This window comes from Chenopodium quinoa, unplaced genomic scaffold (assembly GCF_001683475.1).
Source record: "Chenopodium quinoa cultivar QQ74 unplaced genomic scaffold, ASM168347v1, whole genome shotgun sequence".
NCBI lineage: Eukaryota > Viridiplantae > Streptophyta > Magnoliopsida > Caryophyllales > Amaranthaceae > Chenopodium > Chenopodium quinoa.
Window position 1 is genome coordinate 321,443 of NW_018742879.1, and position 17,037 is coordinate 338,479.

At 35.6% G+C, this 17,037-nt stretch overlaps 2 protein-coding genes across 4 annotated transcripts; both read left to right on the top strand.

Annotated features, from left to right (window-relative positions):
- The first annotated feature begins 4,081 nt into the window (after positions 1-4,081).
- LOC110726331 (glycerophosphodiester phosphodiesterase GDPD6-like) lies at positions 4,082-11,582 on the top strand. Of its 2 annotated transcripts, none has more exons than XM_021905791.1 (9): positions 4,082-4,663; positions 6,471-6,529; positions 6,629-6,812; positions 6,941-7,015; positions 7,158-7,267; positions 8,984-9,202; positions 10,072-10,227; positions 10,609-10,780; positions 11,076-11,582. In XM_021905791.1, exons 1-9 carry the CDS (start codon positions 4,651-4,653, stop codon positions 11,117-11,119), a joined length of 1,032 nt encoding a protein of 343 aa, XP_021761483.1. In that variant the 5' UTR covers positions 4,082-4,650; the 3' UTR covers positions 11,120-11,582. The 2 variants fall into 2 exon arrangements, with proteins under 2 accessions (XP_021761483.1, XP_021761482.1); XM_021905790.1 differs by lacking the exon at positions 6,471-6,529 and adding an exon at positions 5,911-6,089 and having other exon boundaries at positions 11,076-11,572.
- A 1,261-nt stretch (positions 11,583-12,843) lies between these two features.
- On the top strand, positions 12,844-16,179 carry LOC110726332 (protein POLYCHOME-like). 2 transcript variants are annotated; one of them, XM_021905793.1, is made up of 3 exons: positions 12,844-13,449; positions 14,177-14,560; positions 15,255-16,179. In XM_021905793.1, the coding sequence occupies exons 2-3, from the start codon at positions 14,216-14,218 to the stop codon at positions 15,609-15,611; spliced, it is 702 nt and encodes a 233-aa protein (XP_021761485.1). In that variant the 5' UTR covers positions 12,844-13,449; positions 14,177-14,215; the 3' UTR covers positions 15,612-16,179. The 2 variants fall into 2 exon arrangements, with proteins under 2 accessions (XP_021761485.1, XP_021761484.1); XM_021905792.1 differs by having other exon boundaries at positions 12,849-13,449; positions 14,198-14,560.
- The last annotated feature ends 858 nt before the right edge of the window (positions 16,180-17,037 follow it).

Here is a 17,037-nt window from a genome sequence, read left to right on the forward strand (position 1 = left end):
AATAATAGCTAGTAGGTGGTTTTGAGAGTAATGGGGATGACTTCATTAAAAAGAGAAGGTGGTATATAATTTCTTTACTTTGGCCTTTTAATAAATTAAGGCCCTATTATTTTGAGCTTCTGGACAAGCAGAGCAGAGCAGCACAGATTTCAGTAGAGCAGAGCAGGTGTCAGCAGAGCAGCTTATTTTTACTCAGCAGAGCAGGGCTCAGCAGAGCCGAGCAGGGTTCAGCAACGCAGAGCAGCTCAAAAAAACAGGGTCTTAGACTGTTTTAGGATGTAGATATATTCAAACAATTTATATGACTTCTTATTAGTAGATATTCTCTCCTTGAGTTTAGATTGCATTAGTAACAATTTTGACTTGTTCCACTCTCTTTGGCTAGTCTAGTGGCGTCGAACGTTTGGGTGTCGATCATCAGTGTCAGTGTTAGTGACGACATTGATTGCAATGTCATTCGCGGACCTATTAAGCCACGATTGTGGTCAAGGATCAGCGACGATTGTTTCCATGATGGTTGTGACACTAGTAGGAGTGTCGGTCGCAATGCTAGTCGTGACGAAGACATTTTTCATGACAATTTGCTATACCATTACAATAGTATGGTTCTTTAATTATAGGAACCAACTTAGTCTTCTTTCGTACTCTCTAAGCATTTTGACCGTGTGATACCTTTTTTTTTTTTTTTTTTTGGTAAGTAAGGATTTTATTACCAAAGAAGGAGGGCAAGCCCTCAAACCACAACTACACTGCCAATAGGCAACCAAACTCCTCTTCACATTTTCAACTATCAACAAGGATCAAACCTAACCAAACCAACAAAACAAATAAAACTATGGAGGAATACAACTTTTGAGCTGAAACAACCATTTACAATGAGATCACCTCTATTACAATTAATGAGTTAATGACACCTATCCATTACTTCCCTGCAAATACTGTGATAGAGTCTAACAGGATGAATTACAGCCTTATCCCAGTTGGCCTTATTCCTGGCCGTCTAGATGTGATAAACACTAGTAGTTAGAACCGCCAGTCTGATCCTCTGTTTCACCTCATCTTTAATACTTCTTTTCCAGTGTTGCCATGTTATAGTGATATTAAAATGTCTTTCCTTGATTTTAATCCAAGCACTTACAGCTGACAGACATCTTTTGCTATATGGACAGTCAAAAAACAGATGGGAATGGGTTTCACTAGCTACACCACATAACAGGCAGGTATCCGCATCACACACCTCATACTGCTTCATTTTATCTCTGGTTCTGAGTCTATTCATGATAGCCAGCCAAGCAATAAAAGAATGTTTTGGAATATTATATTTATTCCAAATCCACGTGTCCCAGCTTACTTTAGGATGAGCACCCTGCATCCACTTGTAAGTATTAGCAATTTTAAGGGGCCTCCTGCCACTTACCAGCCTCAAACCAGGCTTAATCTCTTCCTTAACAGAATAAACTTTCTTCCAAGCCCAGCCATCTCCCTTCTTAGGAGTGTAGCTCCACCAATCTTGGTCTTTGAGATACACACTATGAACCCATCTAACCCACAGGGTGTCTTCTTTGACAGCCACCTTCCACACATACTTACCAAGGGCCGCCCTATTCCAAGCTGCACAATCTCTAACCCTAAGACCACCAAACCTTTTAGGTTTACAGAACCAACTCCAAGAGATGGGGGGGGCCCTAGAAAGCACAGCATTTCATCCTCAAAGAAAGGTCCTGCACAGCTGATTAATACGATCAATAACAGTTTTCGGGAGAAGAATACACTGAGCTCAATAAGTATGCAAGCTCATCAGGACAGAATTGATAAGAACAATTCTAGCTGAGTAGGACAGGTTCCTACTAGACCAGCAAGTTATTCTTTTCAACATTTGATCCACCAAACAATCAAAATCATAAGTTCTCAAGTAGCATTTAGAGGCACCCCTAAATACTTCAAGGGAGTAGAACCAATAAAAAACCCAGAACTAGCAAGAATATCCTCTTTCACCTGATCAGCAACCTTCCCAAAATACACAGTTGTTTTATCTGTGTTGGCTTGAAGACCAGAAATAGCTTCAAATCTTCTAAGGGCTTGAATGAGATAATTCACTGAATTCTTATCCCCATAAGAGAAGAGCATTAAGTCATCAGCAAATATAAGATGGTTTAAGTGCAACTGTTTGCATCTAGAATGAAACTTGAACCTGTGGAGCTTGCTCACTTTCTTCAAAAGCCTAGTCAAATACTCCATCACAATAGCAAACAGGAGGGGAGACATGGGGTCTCCCTGTCTGACCCCTCTTTTGCCCTTAAAAAAACCATGAAGCCCCCCATTAATGAATATGGAATAAGACGGAGTGGAAACACACTCCATCACCCAAGCAACAAACTGAACAGGGAAGCCAAGAGCCAACATCATATCTTCAATAAAACTCCAATGGACAGAGTCATACGCCTTCCTAAGGTCCACCTTAATGGTGCATCTAGGAGCTCTTCTTTTATTATTATAATCCTTCAACATGTCTTGACAAACAAGGATATTATCAAGAATGGACCTACCAACTATAAAAGCGCCCTGGACCTCATCAATTAGACTAGGCAAAACCTCCTTCAATCTTGAGCAAATCATTTTAGAAATGATTTATAGATGGGTCTGTATTGAGTAACTAAGGTAGCATGCTCCACCTTGGGGATCAACGTCAAAGAAGTGGCACTTACTTGCTTCAAAAGCTTGCCCTGCTCAAAGAAAGATAACGCTGCTTTACATAGATCAGCTTGAATGATATCCCAGGAAGCTTTAAAGAAGAGGCTTGAGAAACCATCAGGACCCGGAGCTTTGCCCTCATCAATGCTCCATAGAGCAGTTTTCACATCCTCCAAGGAGATAGGTCTGCAGATACCAGTCCCTTGAGCAGCAGTAAGAATAGGCCCTTCACTAATAACATTAGGATGAATCTTCTTGCTGGCTACCATATGAGTACCAAGTAACCCTGTGTAATATTTGACAAATGTGTCTGCAATCAAGGAGGGGTCCAGTAATATGTTCCCAGCACCATCCTGGATACTACAAATTCTACTATGAGACCTCCTGCTCCTAATACAAGCATGAAAGTAACTTGAGTTCATGTCACCCTCCCTCAACCAATGGAGCTTGGCCTTTTGCTGAAGAAAATTAAACTTCACTGAGTGAGCTTTAACATACTGATCTCTACAAACATTTTCCATGCTAATCAATTCCTCATTTAAAGGATCATTTTGCAGCAGTTTTTGGATCTTTTCTAACTCGGCAGCAGCTCTCAGATCATCAGATTCAACTGAGGAAAAACAGGAAGTATTAAGTTGCTTCAAGGAGCCTTTTACACTTTGCAATTTCTTTACCAATTGGAACATATCAGACCCATGGACATCAACATTCCAAGCTGTTTCAACTTTGTTTAAGAAGTCTGCAGCGCTGGCCCACATATTTAAAAATCTAAACGGCTTCCTGACATTACCAGAATCCTCCATCAAGCTGACACAACATGGACTATGATCCATAATGCCTTCTGGAAGGAAGACAGCTTGAGCATTCATAAAAACATCCAAACAAGCAAAGGTTACCAATAACCTGTCAATTCTGGAGCAAACCCTGTCACTTCCCTGTTGGTTGTTATTCCAGGAATAGAACCCCCCCCCCCCATTTTAAAATCAGTCAACTCAGAGGTGCTCAGGCAAGTCTGAAACTGCTCAACTTCAGTAAGGGTGTAAGGAGAACCAATCTTGTCTTCTAGGTTCAGAATATTGTTGAAATCACCCCAACCAACAAAGTGCTTGGTTGAATTATTCTTAAGTCGGTTGCTACTTTGATTGTACAAAATGATCCATAACAAAGATCACTTATTCTTTGATTTATTTACGATTTGGTATTTGTTATTTTGTTAAACAAAATTTGTTCATAGATAAACTAACCTTCCTCTTATCTTAACTTGTTTATTTAAACAATACCAATCTCCAAATTTAATCTCAAGTCAAAATTAACTTAGTATTCCATCCGTTTCATATTAAATGCAACACTAAGGTGTTCACAAAGTTTAAAAAAAAATTAATAGGGTGGGGCTCAAAAGAGGATTTTTTATAATATAAAGTATTGTTTGTATGAGAGAAAAATAATTAAAAAGTAGTATTAGTGGGATTGGTAGAAAAGAGAATAATAAAATATTTGTGAAAGTGGATTTTTATTTTATTATAATTTTTTTTTTGTTTTTTTTTTGGTGTTTAAAGAGCCATAACGGCGAGTGATGAGAATCGATCCTAGAATCTCCTAGAATGGGGAAGGATGCTCTAACCACTTGAAATTATAAAATAATGGCAAATCCTTATCAAAAATAGAAGTGTTGTAATTATTATAAAACGGCCGAAGATAGAAAGTGTTGTATTTAATATGAAACGCAGAGAGGAGTAAAGAACCAAACAACACCAACTTCCAAATTCAATCTCAAGTCAAAATTGGCCTAGTGCAGACTGCAGACCAAATGGTCCAAACTCCAAAGTAGATACCGATGTAACTACAGTACGACCAGAATGATTTAGTCACAGTTTCAGAGTGCTGGCAGTCTGGCACACACCCCAAATCAAGTTCCGGCGTCGTAGCTCAACCTTTGGAGGTTTAGAGTTTGCCAATGCCATGACTTCGCTATGTAAGTACTAACACCAACAACAAAGACAAACTTTGACTTTTTTCAATTATCAATCAGCTGCTTAAAAAAAATTTCTTTAGCTTTTGACTTTCGATCATTCTATAAAAGAAAGTTGTAGTTTTTTTTTGTTAATTTTTTTTTTATTTTTATTGGTTTAATTTGGGTTTTCAGACATGCCAATGTCGTAGAATGATGAGCAATAGTTAAATTCTCCTATTCGGAAAATGGGGGTTTGTTAATGGAATTGGTAGATTGTTATTTGTATTAATATTTGGTCTAATTAATTTGTGTTGGAGATTTTTATGTCAAGAATGTACAATTTTGTCATGTTCGAAATAGATAATACAAATATTGGTGATGAATTGATGATAATTGAAGTATGTCAACCAATTAGTTTCAGGTAATTTTTAGGGTTTTTAATAAATTAATGATATTGAAGAAGATTAGAACATTTCTAATTAACAGTGATGTACAGAAAGGTTACCAAAGTGGCAGGGAATTATCGGTACAAGTGAAAGGGAATTGGTTTATTAGATTAGATTATATTTTGAAATTTCTTTGTGGAAAAATGCAATTATTTTTCTGGAAGGCTTTTTTAATGGAATTGACTCATTGATTAAGGTTAGAATTGAGAATGTAGCATTAAGCATTTATATTAGGACCACGATATTTGAGTCTCATAGGTCTCTAGACATAATCAACATAATATCAGTGCTATGATAAGGTGTCCGAAGTGAACTCCGAAGTTTCATAGTTTAGTTCTAGAAATGGTATATGAGTCATTTGGTTCAAGTCAATTCGGTTTGTCATATTGGAGTGGTCAGTGACTGAGTGATACGTTTCGAGCTCGGTTATGGCTGGTCAATTTTATGTTGAGTAGCTTAAGTCAGATCAGTCTTTCCAGGTCTACCTAGACCTTCTGATTCTGTGCCTCGTGGCCAAATTTATGGTACATGTTATTCTTTTAATAGGTAACACTTGCTCAGTGTCATTGTTAATCTCACTTCTAACTTTTCTTACTCAAACTAGCTTGCTTTAAACATCTAAACTTTAAAAGTATTGTGCCTCTCCAAAAGTTTATAGTTCTACATTTTACAACGTTCTAAAAGGCTAGTTTCATACGCTTTTGGTTTACCTATTTTTGTATCAAAAGTTTTTTTGTTTGTAGTTAAATAGTGGTAAATAACATTTGTTTGAAACTGAGGGGGTATAGAATTTATGAGTCACTCCTGTCTCAAAATTGGCAGGTACCATCCTGTTTACTCTTCCGCTACTCTTTGTTTGCTGTAGTGCTAGACGTACATATCTGTTTCCTAGCATAGAACATAAGACTCCAAAGCAGCCTTTGCAGACTTCACGTCCATACAACCTTGCACATCGAGGTTCTAATGGAGAATTCCCCGAGGAAACTGCAGCTGCATATCTGGTGTGTCCAACCTTTATGGTTCTAGGGAACAAATCTCATCTATTTGTCTTCTCATATTGTATAACTGATTATAAAACTTGGATAAGTGCTAGAATAGTTTCAAGAAGTGATGTGCTTGTATAACCATACAGTTATCTAGTTGTCACAATTTGTGATTCCCTTTTAGCAAGGTGCAGCATTGTTTTAGTAGTAATCAATTACCTATTACTCCTTTAGTATAAACCTAAATGTCACTGCAAAGTCTTTGAACTAGTGCAATTAGAGTTCTTTAACATTAGATTCTCACTTGTGTGTTCAAATTCTCATTTTCACATCAAAAAGTTATGATACTCTATAAACCTACTCGTCAATGAATTCTGATGTACTATTATGAAATTGAAGTGATAATTTCAAAGATCTCACATCATCCAGATTCTTGGAAATCTTCATACCCTTCAAACGTCAGTATGTTTTCCATCTTGTAGATTGTGCTACCTTGTACTTTAGACTGTTTATAGCAATGAGTAAAGCAGAAGCTAACAGTTGTCTATTTTTGGCAGAGGTCTATAAAAGAAGGTGCAGACTTCATAGAAACAGACATTCTATCTTCCAAAGATGGTGTACTTATATGTCACCATGATGTAATTTTAGATGCTACGACAGATATTGTCGAGCACCAGGAGTTTGCAGACCGCAAAAGGACCTATGAGGTCCAAGGACGTAATGTTACTGGCTTTTTCATTGGTGTGATACTCTGCCACCCTCAGATTTTCTTATTCACGTGGTTCACGTCATGCACTGCATTTTAAGAAATAATATGATCTTGAATCATAAATTACTGTTCTTCTGACTTGACATCTTTTTGTATGCAGTTGATTTTACGTGGAAGGAACTTCAAACTTTGAGAGCTAAGCAAAGGTTCTCATTCAGGGACCAACAATACAATGGTGAGTTTGGTATTATAGTTTCTCTAATGATGTTTCAAGTATTTGTGTTCCAGAGATTTGCCTTTGCTTTTTTATTGAATTATCTGTCTGTCTTTCTTTCATATTATTTATAACATATATTCTTTGACTCTATGTAATACAGGAAAGTTTCCTATTATTACTTTTGAAGAGTACATCTCTATTGCTCTCAACGCTTCCAGAGTTGTCGGTATATATCCAGAGATAAAAGATCCCATATTCATAAACAAACATGTAAGTTTCTCCTGTACAAAATTTAATTAATTGAAAATTGAAAATCTTGTTTCCTTTGTCAATTGCTACACCTGTGTAGCTGTGCTGCATACATAGTGGTCATCTGTAAATGCGCATAAAAACCCTGCTAATCTTAAAGATATCTTGGTGGATGCTTTGAGTTCTGGGATTTTGAAGGGAGAAAAGAATGTTTGTACTTGATGGATTGAGTAGGAGGAGATTTTGTTTATCATTTTCAGTATGACAGTATGAGTATGATTTGATTTTGTTATTTTCCAATGATTTGGAGATGTTTAGGGACGTTTGTTTTCCAATCTTCAAACTTTCATGTTTGTGTATGGAATTTGGACTATGGTATAAAAACTAATAAATTGATCATATATTCAAGGGGCTCAATGATAATGCCATAAACAACAACAACAACAACATTACCCAAATGCTTAGGAAGGAGCTCTTAAACTACCCGGGCTAAAGGAGTGTGATACTTCCAAATAATAATTTCCCTATATTTCCATTTAAATCAATATTTGTGTCACCACACTCATGTAAAGTACTCACATATTTACAGTAGGCTCTCTTATTTGGTTGGCTGTGAGGTTCAGATTTTTGCTCTTACTATTTGAAGGTCTCCTTAAGGGATAAAACTAGAAGTGCCTTTTGGGCCTGGCATTTGATAGCTTTATTAAAAGTCAAAATTGTTCAACAATAAATTATACGAGCTATTTGTTAGAGGTCCTTATTATGCTCATTTAGTCATGTCTTCCTATTATCCCTTTGTACTATTTATTTCTCTTTGGTAAATATGCATTAGTGTGACTGATGAGATTGGAATGGTTGTAAGATATTTCCATTTACCTAGTGTAGCGGAGAGGGAAGTGATCATTTAGTGAGCTGAGACCTTTTTGTAAATCTAAGATGCAAGCAAGTCTGTGTATTGAACAATCCTCTTAGGGAGAAAATGGCTTTTTACTATTTGTAGTCAGATACCCTGTTCTACAGTAAAAATCATTGAAAGTAATTCAGGACTTCAAAGAAATCGATTGTGTGCTTCGGCAGGACTCGGGAGCTTTGTGCTTTGACATTAGTCCCTAAAATTCGTTTCACAGGCTTCTCTTTTCTTTAGCTTGGTTAGCTGTAATTTGGAAAACAATTTGACCTTTTGAAAAGCAACTTGGCAGGGAAATAGCCTTTTGTTGTCCTCTTTGTCCATCTTTACAGTCTCTCTGGGCCTATGTTATTGCCTCATTGAATCTCCATTTGATGAGGAATCAGATTGAGAGCTGAGGGAAGTAGGGAACTCACTACACTGCTAGAATTTCTTTAAATTGTCACCTATCAGATGCCTCAGATCAAAGAATTCCAAACGACATTAAAAAAGAAATAGAAAAGGCTTTTGTTTGGGAAACCAATTACAGCCCTTTTGTACAGTATGCCGCTTAGAAGTGGTGAGATTGAATTTGACTGTATATTGAATGTTGAGCTATGTTGTGGTGTTGATATCTAGCAACCAGGAATCAGGATGATGTCCAACCATATTCAATGCCTCTTGATTGAATTAAGTAAAGGGTTAATGATTTTAATATGGATGTTAAATTTCTTCTGAGGTATCGTTGAGCAAAATTTTATACATATTCTGACGTGTTCTAACCTCTGAATTCATTATACTAATATTTACCTTTGCCTAAAATTTTATACTAATGAATTTGCTTTCTGCAGGTGAAATGGCCAAATGGGAAGAAGTTTGAGGATGTTTTTGTGGACACTCTGAAGAACTATGGCTACAGTGGTTCATATTTATCGAAAGATTGGCTAAAACAGCCTTGTTTCATTCAATCATTTGCTCCATCATCGCTTGTCTGCTTATCAAATAAGACAGATTTGCCCAAAATCTTTCTGATTGGTGACACAGCTTGGAGAACAGAAGATACTAACCAGGTTAAAAATCCTTCTTTCCATTTTTTTAACTCTTTTGTTGGTGGGGGATAACTTGCTTATGTTTACCAGGATATTCTAGCTTGTTAGATGACATAAAGCATTTGTCAAGATCCTTCTAGAGCTCTGCTTATTAGAATTGTACTGTAAATGCTGAACAGGAAAAGTGATGTATGATATTATAAATGTCATTCAAGAAATCACAAGGTATATTGCCAGGATTTTAGATTACCTGGATTACAATTTCACTATCTTTATTTTGGGAGATACCAATCAGTCGGGTAATTGCCTGTCAGTAGATCTTGAAGAATGAAAAATTTCCTATTGTATTATACAGACTGGAAATGCACTTCCTAGGACAGGTACCTGATCATAGGGTCTTGTAATATAATGAACTGCCAAGTTAAATCACACAACAAACTTTGGTCCCGTTCACTTCACCTAATTTTTGCTGAATTGAAATTATTTATACTGAACTGAAATTATTTTTACTGAACTGAAATTATTTTTGCTGAACTTAAATTAATTTTATTGAACTTAAATTAATTTTACTAAACTGAAATTATTTTTGCTGAACTGAAATTATTTTTACTGATTTTCTATTATATTTCTTCTTTAAAGTTACTGAATTTTACTGAACTGAACTTATTTTTACTGAACTGAACTTATTTTTACTTAATATTATTATTTTAAGGTGAACTGAACTAGGCCTTTGTACAAGACACTTAGTTGCTGCTGTGAATTCCTTTTCATCAATTCTGTAGTTAGTAGAAAGTGGTTTGTGTTGCTTTTCTGCTGCTTGCATTGTGAAACACTGCATGCACGATGTTCATTTTCTGATTGGTACTCAAAATGTAATTGATGATTTGCAGACTTACTTGGAAGTCACTTCAGATGCCTACTTTGACTACATCAAAAAGTACGCTGTTGGTATTGGGCCAGGGAAGGATACGGTGGTTCCAGCAGTAAACAATCATCTACAACCCCCATCTGATCTGGTTGCCAGAGCACATGCTCACGATCTTCAGGTGTGTAATCCTTTTTTCGATTCTCCACATCCAAATTTGCATGTCCTGTAGCTTTTGGCATGAGCATGTACCTTCATGCTGTCTAACATATTATTAATGTGATGAAAGAATTTTCAAAATTGACTGATATAAATGAACACATGAGTCCCTTTTAGCTATGGTAAATATAGACTGTTGACTTGTTGGACTGATTTGTAAACATACAGTTTAAAACCTGTAACCAAATTATACATTGTCTGAAACTATACTGTACAAAAGTACTTGTATTTTAGTTTCTGAAAGTAGCTATTCGTTTTTTAGTCCTGAACATCTATAACTAATCACTTAGACTGAGTTATCCAAAGGACTTTATTCTAAGTTGTTTCCCATTGTTACATCCAGGTACATCCTTATACCTTTCGGAATGAGTACCAATACATTCATTTCGACTTTCATCAAGATCCTTATATTGAATTTGACTTCTGGATAAACAAGATGGGGAAGGATGGCCTCTTCACTGATTTTACAGGAAGCCTTCATGACTTCCAAGAATGGACCTCTCCTCTCTCTCCCGGTATGGTGAAAAAACCATGATTAACATTATTACCAACTCGTTGCATGAGGTTTCTACAAACAGCAAAACTAGCTATAGTTATTATTTGCATTCTGCCACCATTCTTATATGATTGTGAATTATAATTCTTATTTCTTTATGTTTTGTCTTTATGGTATAATTTCCACGTCGACAGGAAAGCAATATAGAAAATGTTCATTATGTATATGTCATCCTCCAGATAACTAATACAAGTAAAGAAAGTTATTTAATCCGTATATTTATATCTAGGAGTATTATACTTTTGTTTTTGTAGGACATGTACCATTTGTCATCCTTCTATGCCAAATGAAAGATTGATGTCCTTTATGAAAAGAGAAGAAGGGTTGTACTTGAACTTGGAAAAATGAAGAGAGAATTTGGAGAAAGAATTAGTGCAGAGGGAGGGGAAAAGAACGACAAGGGAAGAGCGAAAGTAACAGATTTGTTAAAAGATTACTCTGTAAGTCTGTATTGATCAATAGGATGAAGTGGTACATAATAAAAAGACTGAAAATTTGGTTCAATTAAAGGGTATTCAAGTAAAATCATATTATAGGGACACTGTTGTGAAATATTTTACTCCGTAGAAAGTTGTACTCGTACATGTTAGCTTCAAATGGAGTACATAAATATGTTGTGAATTTTTGAAGGTTGAAGGTCGTCATAACAATGACATTGAACAAAATACTAATTGGGATGAAGATTGAACATTATTGAAAGGAGAATTTATATTGTACTCGTTTTTAATTCTTTATTTGTTCTTTTTTGTTTATCTCATTTAGCTATTTGTAAAGTTTACCATGTATATATCGAACAACAATATGTTAGATTACATACTATAAGCAAATTTGCTGGATTCACAATAATGTATCTAAAATCTAAAAACAAATTTATATACGAGTAATTGTTAACTGGTGTACCAAGCAAGAGCTTAAATTTTTACTTCATTTGTCCTAATTTAATTGCCAAAACCATATTAACAAAAATTTAAGAAAATAAGAAAGTTAAGACTAAAATGAGTATGACTGTATGAGTGTTGCTTTGATAGAAAAGGTAAGGATGATTAAAAACAGAAAATGTGTCAATTAGGCTTTTCTTCATCATTTTATTCTTGTTAATGTACTAATTTTATTAATATCGAAACTTAACCAAATAAAAAAAAAATACAAAACACGCTAGATCATACGTGAAAAATTCATACCATCTAAGACTAAACCATATAGACAACAATTCTAACCAGCAAGGTGATTCGAGCACTCCAAGGCTATGTTAGGGTGGGTTTTGGTTGGGGATTGGGTGATCCAAAACAAGCACTCGCTATGGTTCAAGTTGAGCTGTGTTATAGGTAAGTTGAGTTGTCCATAATTTGATTCTTTTGGAATGCCAAGTGATTGTTAAGTCTAATGTACGAGCATTAATGAACTTTCAATATATTGGGTGAGTCAGTGGAAGGGTTGTGCAATTGTGGATATCTGCCAATTCAATCTGACTTTTCAAATCAGAAAATATATCTGGATCAGATTATTTGATCATTTTCTCGATTGGGGCATAGAATTTTCTGAAAAAGGCGATCCACGTCCAATTCGAAAATTTGATTTTTTTCGAAATCTAATTTGAAATATCCAAAACCTAAAAACTAGATTGGATAACCAAAATTTCGAATCTGATCGTCAAATTTTGAGATCGAATCAACTAGATCAAATATTTTTACACAACCCTAGTCAGCAGGTTAGATGGGTCGTGGATCGGGATATGCCAAGTTAGATTGGGGTGGGTTGAAGTGGGTTGGGATAGAAAAATCAAACCGCAACCCACTAAAAAATTAATAATATACTACGATTTGTGCTAATTTATTGCCATATCGTAATCGGGTTAACTTCGAACAATCCACGAATATATCGTATCATATTGATTGTATGACTTGTATCCGATCCAACCAAAAAATAATTCAAATCTGAATGAAGAAGGAAGAATTCAAAAAAAGGAGCACATCACAGGATACAAGAGTGACGACAGTGCCAATATAAAAATCAATATAGATAATTAGATATAGTATAAATGTATAATCTTGAATATTCATTCATTCATAAATCATGATACGCTCCAACACTGGGTGTACCCCTCTTAAGGCTGTGACCACTCACAATTGTATCACACGAGTAATATCTTATGCATTAATCCACCCATATTTATATCTCCTTTTTAAAATTTAAATCCAATTAAAGTTGACTAAATGTTCCTTATATCACTCCCCCACTTGTCCTTTTCAAATTACATTTATACCCATAATGGGTCAAACGTGTTCTGACCCAATCCCAATATTCCAAAAATACCCTTCAATCCAACTCCGTTTCATTCAAACTACCAAGGGTATTTCCGTCTTTTCACTACCATTCAAAATTATCTCAGAATCCCGCTCACAATTTCAAAATTTCAAGAAAAATTAAAAAAATGAAAAAATTGTCTGCAAATTTACAAAACCCTTCACCATAAAAGCTGCTTCTCTTCCTCATTTTGAACTTCGCCATTTTCTCTCTCCTACTTTCTCTCTCTACCCTTTTGCTCAACTCAGTTTTCTCTCCCTTCTTCTTCATCTCCTCCTCAAAAATTTCAGTTCTAATTCTTATTTTCTGGAGGAATTTCATTGGGTATGTCTCGTTTTGTATATTTAATCGACAATTTTTATTTATATTACTGGGTTTTCGGTTTAATTCGAAGCTTTTTTGTTGATAATTTATCTGGGCATGTCATTTTTTTTTGCGTTTTAATTGATGATGATTGTGATTTTCATCTGGGTTTGAGTGTATGTCAAATGCATTTGTTGAAATTGGTGAGTTTTTTTTCTTTTTATCTGGGTTTTCAATTTGTTAGTTTATTCGTCGCTTTGAGATTTTTAGCATTTTACGTCGAAAATTTATTTGGGCATTTCTAACCAATAATTATTTATCTGAGCTCAAATTTCTGTAAAAACATTTGTTTGAATTTATTGGTTTCTTTAAGCTTATTTTGTTAATCTGGGTTTCAATTTTATGGGCCAAATTTTGGGGTAAAATATACAATTTGTTTCTAGGTGAGTATTGCTTTGATTCTTTAATCATTACTGATCATCTGCGTTTCTAATTAATTTAACCAACTTTTCAATAATAACTGGGTTATCTTGAATTATTGCTCAGTATTTTCATTTTTAATTCAATTGATTTGTTGAAGAAATGGGGTTTATCTGCTGAATTGAAATGTGCGAATCAATTCTTGGTGTCTTTAATTCTCATTTCTTCAAATTTGGCTCACTTAATTGATTCGAATTTCATCATAAACCTGGCTCACATAAACCTGCATATTATGTTTCAAATGATTGTTAATTGTAATTAATTTCAGCTTGGATTGAAAAAAATTCAGGAATTCAAGCATAAAAAAATGCCTACACCATCAAGAGATAGATTAGCAAGACATGTGGATATATCTGCTCTGTACCGGGGAGCTGCCCGGAGAGTTGATCTTATTGTCGATCAACCCGGGCTTACTTGGACTGGGTTATCTGGAGACGGGCCTCGAAATGTTTCAGGTGGTGGTAGTGTATCGGGTCGAAGAGCTGGGATTGGGCGAGGCTGGTATACACAGAGGCAACTGCAGACAGGCCAGGAAAACAGAACTCCAAGGACGATGGCTGGACGACGTTATGGCGGTTCCCGAGGCAGGGGAAGTAGGTTGCCTTCATGGTATCCAAGAACCCCTTTAAGGGATATCACTGCTATTGTGAGGGTAATGATTCTGACCCATGTATTGTATAATCTTTTTCAGTGTAATTTGGTTTAATTAATGATATTCAAGTAATTCGACATCTTTTCTGATGATTTTTTTAATGTGTGTTAGTATTGTTACATGTAGGTATGATTAGATTGCATTTTGTTATATGAACTATGATGTTGAAATGATGGGATTTAAAGCTGATTCTGAAAAATTAGTTGTTATATCTTTATTGAAATTAATTTATGTGGGACATTAGTATATGTGATTAGTAAAGTGGAACACTAGAACTTTTTACTGTATCATTCAAATTGCTACCATTTGGATAGAATGGTTACTATAGGATATGATGTGCCAATTTTGGATGTATTTGAATTGATGTCGGCTAATAGTTCAACACTTAAGAGTGGCTTACTTTAAACTTTACATTGGAATCTAGAAAAATCAGTTGAAGATAAATGTTTGGTCTGTCATGCTTACTTTTAAGTGTCACGAGCAATGTGGCTTGAATGTCACTCATTGGACAAGTTTTTTCGCTTGCCACATTCAAGTAATTAGGCATTTAGTTGTACAAGGTTAACAAGTTGTGTATGTTCTAGACTTTTTGATTTTTATTTGATTATTCGAAGTAGCAGGTGCTGTGTTATGTATTAGTATCTTTACTGCTACATCTGTGAACCAATACCTCCATTGTTCCTGATGTACACAGGCCATTGAGAGGAGGAGAGCTGAGCTGAATCAAACCACTGAAGAACAGACTAATACAGAGACTGCAACGGCACCAAATGCTGAGACCGAGCAAGAAATTGGTTCCCAAACGCCCCTCCCTACCATTTCAGTAAAGCCTCAACCCTCACCAGCCACTAAAGTATGGCAGATCACACCTGGGAATGCTGATAACTACAAGACAGGTTCTGATTTCATGACCCCACAGAAAAGACTACTAAATTCGATTGAAAAGGTTAGGGAAGTTTGGCTGGAGGATCGAAAGAAACTAGAGAAGACTCCTGCTGCCAAGAGGGCAGAAAGAGAAAAGAAGGTGCGTACATTGATGTCGATGAGATGACCCATGGAGTATGCCCAGATGGGAAGGGAGTTTTGTGCACTTTCAAGTTCAGAGTGATGGGAACGAGTTGAAAGGAGGACAATGGCCACAGGCGATCATCTTCTGATGATCCCATATCCTAATACTATTACTACTATCCTTCAGCTTTGCTTGTGCTATAGCTCACAGCAACTAGTTTAGCTATACTTGCAGCTAGCTTTCACCGCATGTAGTTTACCAGTTTAGCTATGCTTGTAGCTGTGGTAGGCAGCATGTAAGCTTAGCTATGATTTAGCTATCATAACTGACATTTACTGCACTTCACTTCTAGTGAAGTTCAGAAGCAAACTATTACTGCTAGGTAAATACTAGTATTAGCTGTTAGCCTCTGCTGACATTGTAGTGTAAGATGCGCAGCAAATTTTGCATTTTTGGCAGCTTAGTTGTTGCATAACAGCAATGCTTGTTGCTTTAGGAATAGAGGAAACTGGAGCACTCCATGTAAATGAGAGGTTGGATTAGTTTTTGTTTCATCTGATAACATTGTAAAGATTGATTCTTAGTATAATTGAAGGAAAAAATTCATGTATCTCTCTGAGTTTCTACTCTTCATATTTTACCTTGTAAGTTGGTGGCCTTAATGTTGTGGATGGGCAGGTACATTTATGTGGAGTTTTGCTAGGTACATTAGGTTTTTTTTTTTTTTTTTTTTTTTTTTTTTTCTTTTGGCGTTCAGGTTTCAAGATTAAAGGGTGCAAACTTGCTAGACTACAGTCGGCCCAACTACCTTCATTGCCATGCTGGCTGTCCTGTATATGAGTATGCAACCTATGGATGTCAATGGGGCGGAGCGGATGATAATCTGAACGTTGTGCTCCCATTCCCATCCTCACCTAATATCTCATCCACCCCCTTCCCATTTTAATCTCAGCCCTACTGGGTACAAAACAAAATTTATCGTCAGTCCCTCTACTCATGTGTATCCACATCCATTTAATACTCATCTTCCCATGTTAACTGTAAATGATATGAGTGTTTTAAAATAACAAATTATATAATACCGGTACTAATATAGCGGAAATTAATTGGCTTATTTCTTTAGTTATTATTTTGATTTTTTTTTCTTTAATAAACTGGAGCATTGTAAAACAGCAACGAAAATGATCATGCAAGCTTGTAGAGGAACTTGAGAAGTACGATGGCAGATGCGTTCATTTTGTAACTTGATAAGGAAATTAATCTAGAATAATCTCATAGACACACAGAGAATACACTTATACACCTAATTTGTTAAGGAGTAATTTGTTTTAAATAATTTCAAAGCTAAACATACAATGTACTAATGTAAACTAGTTAAAGTCTAATCATGCATGTCACTAAGGTGTTGTTTGGTTCACTAAGCTAGAATGGATTGGTTCATGTAATATAAACACAAACTAAAGAATAA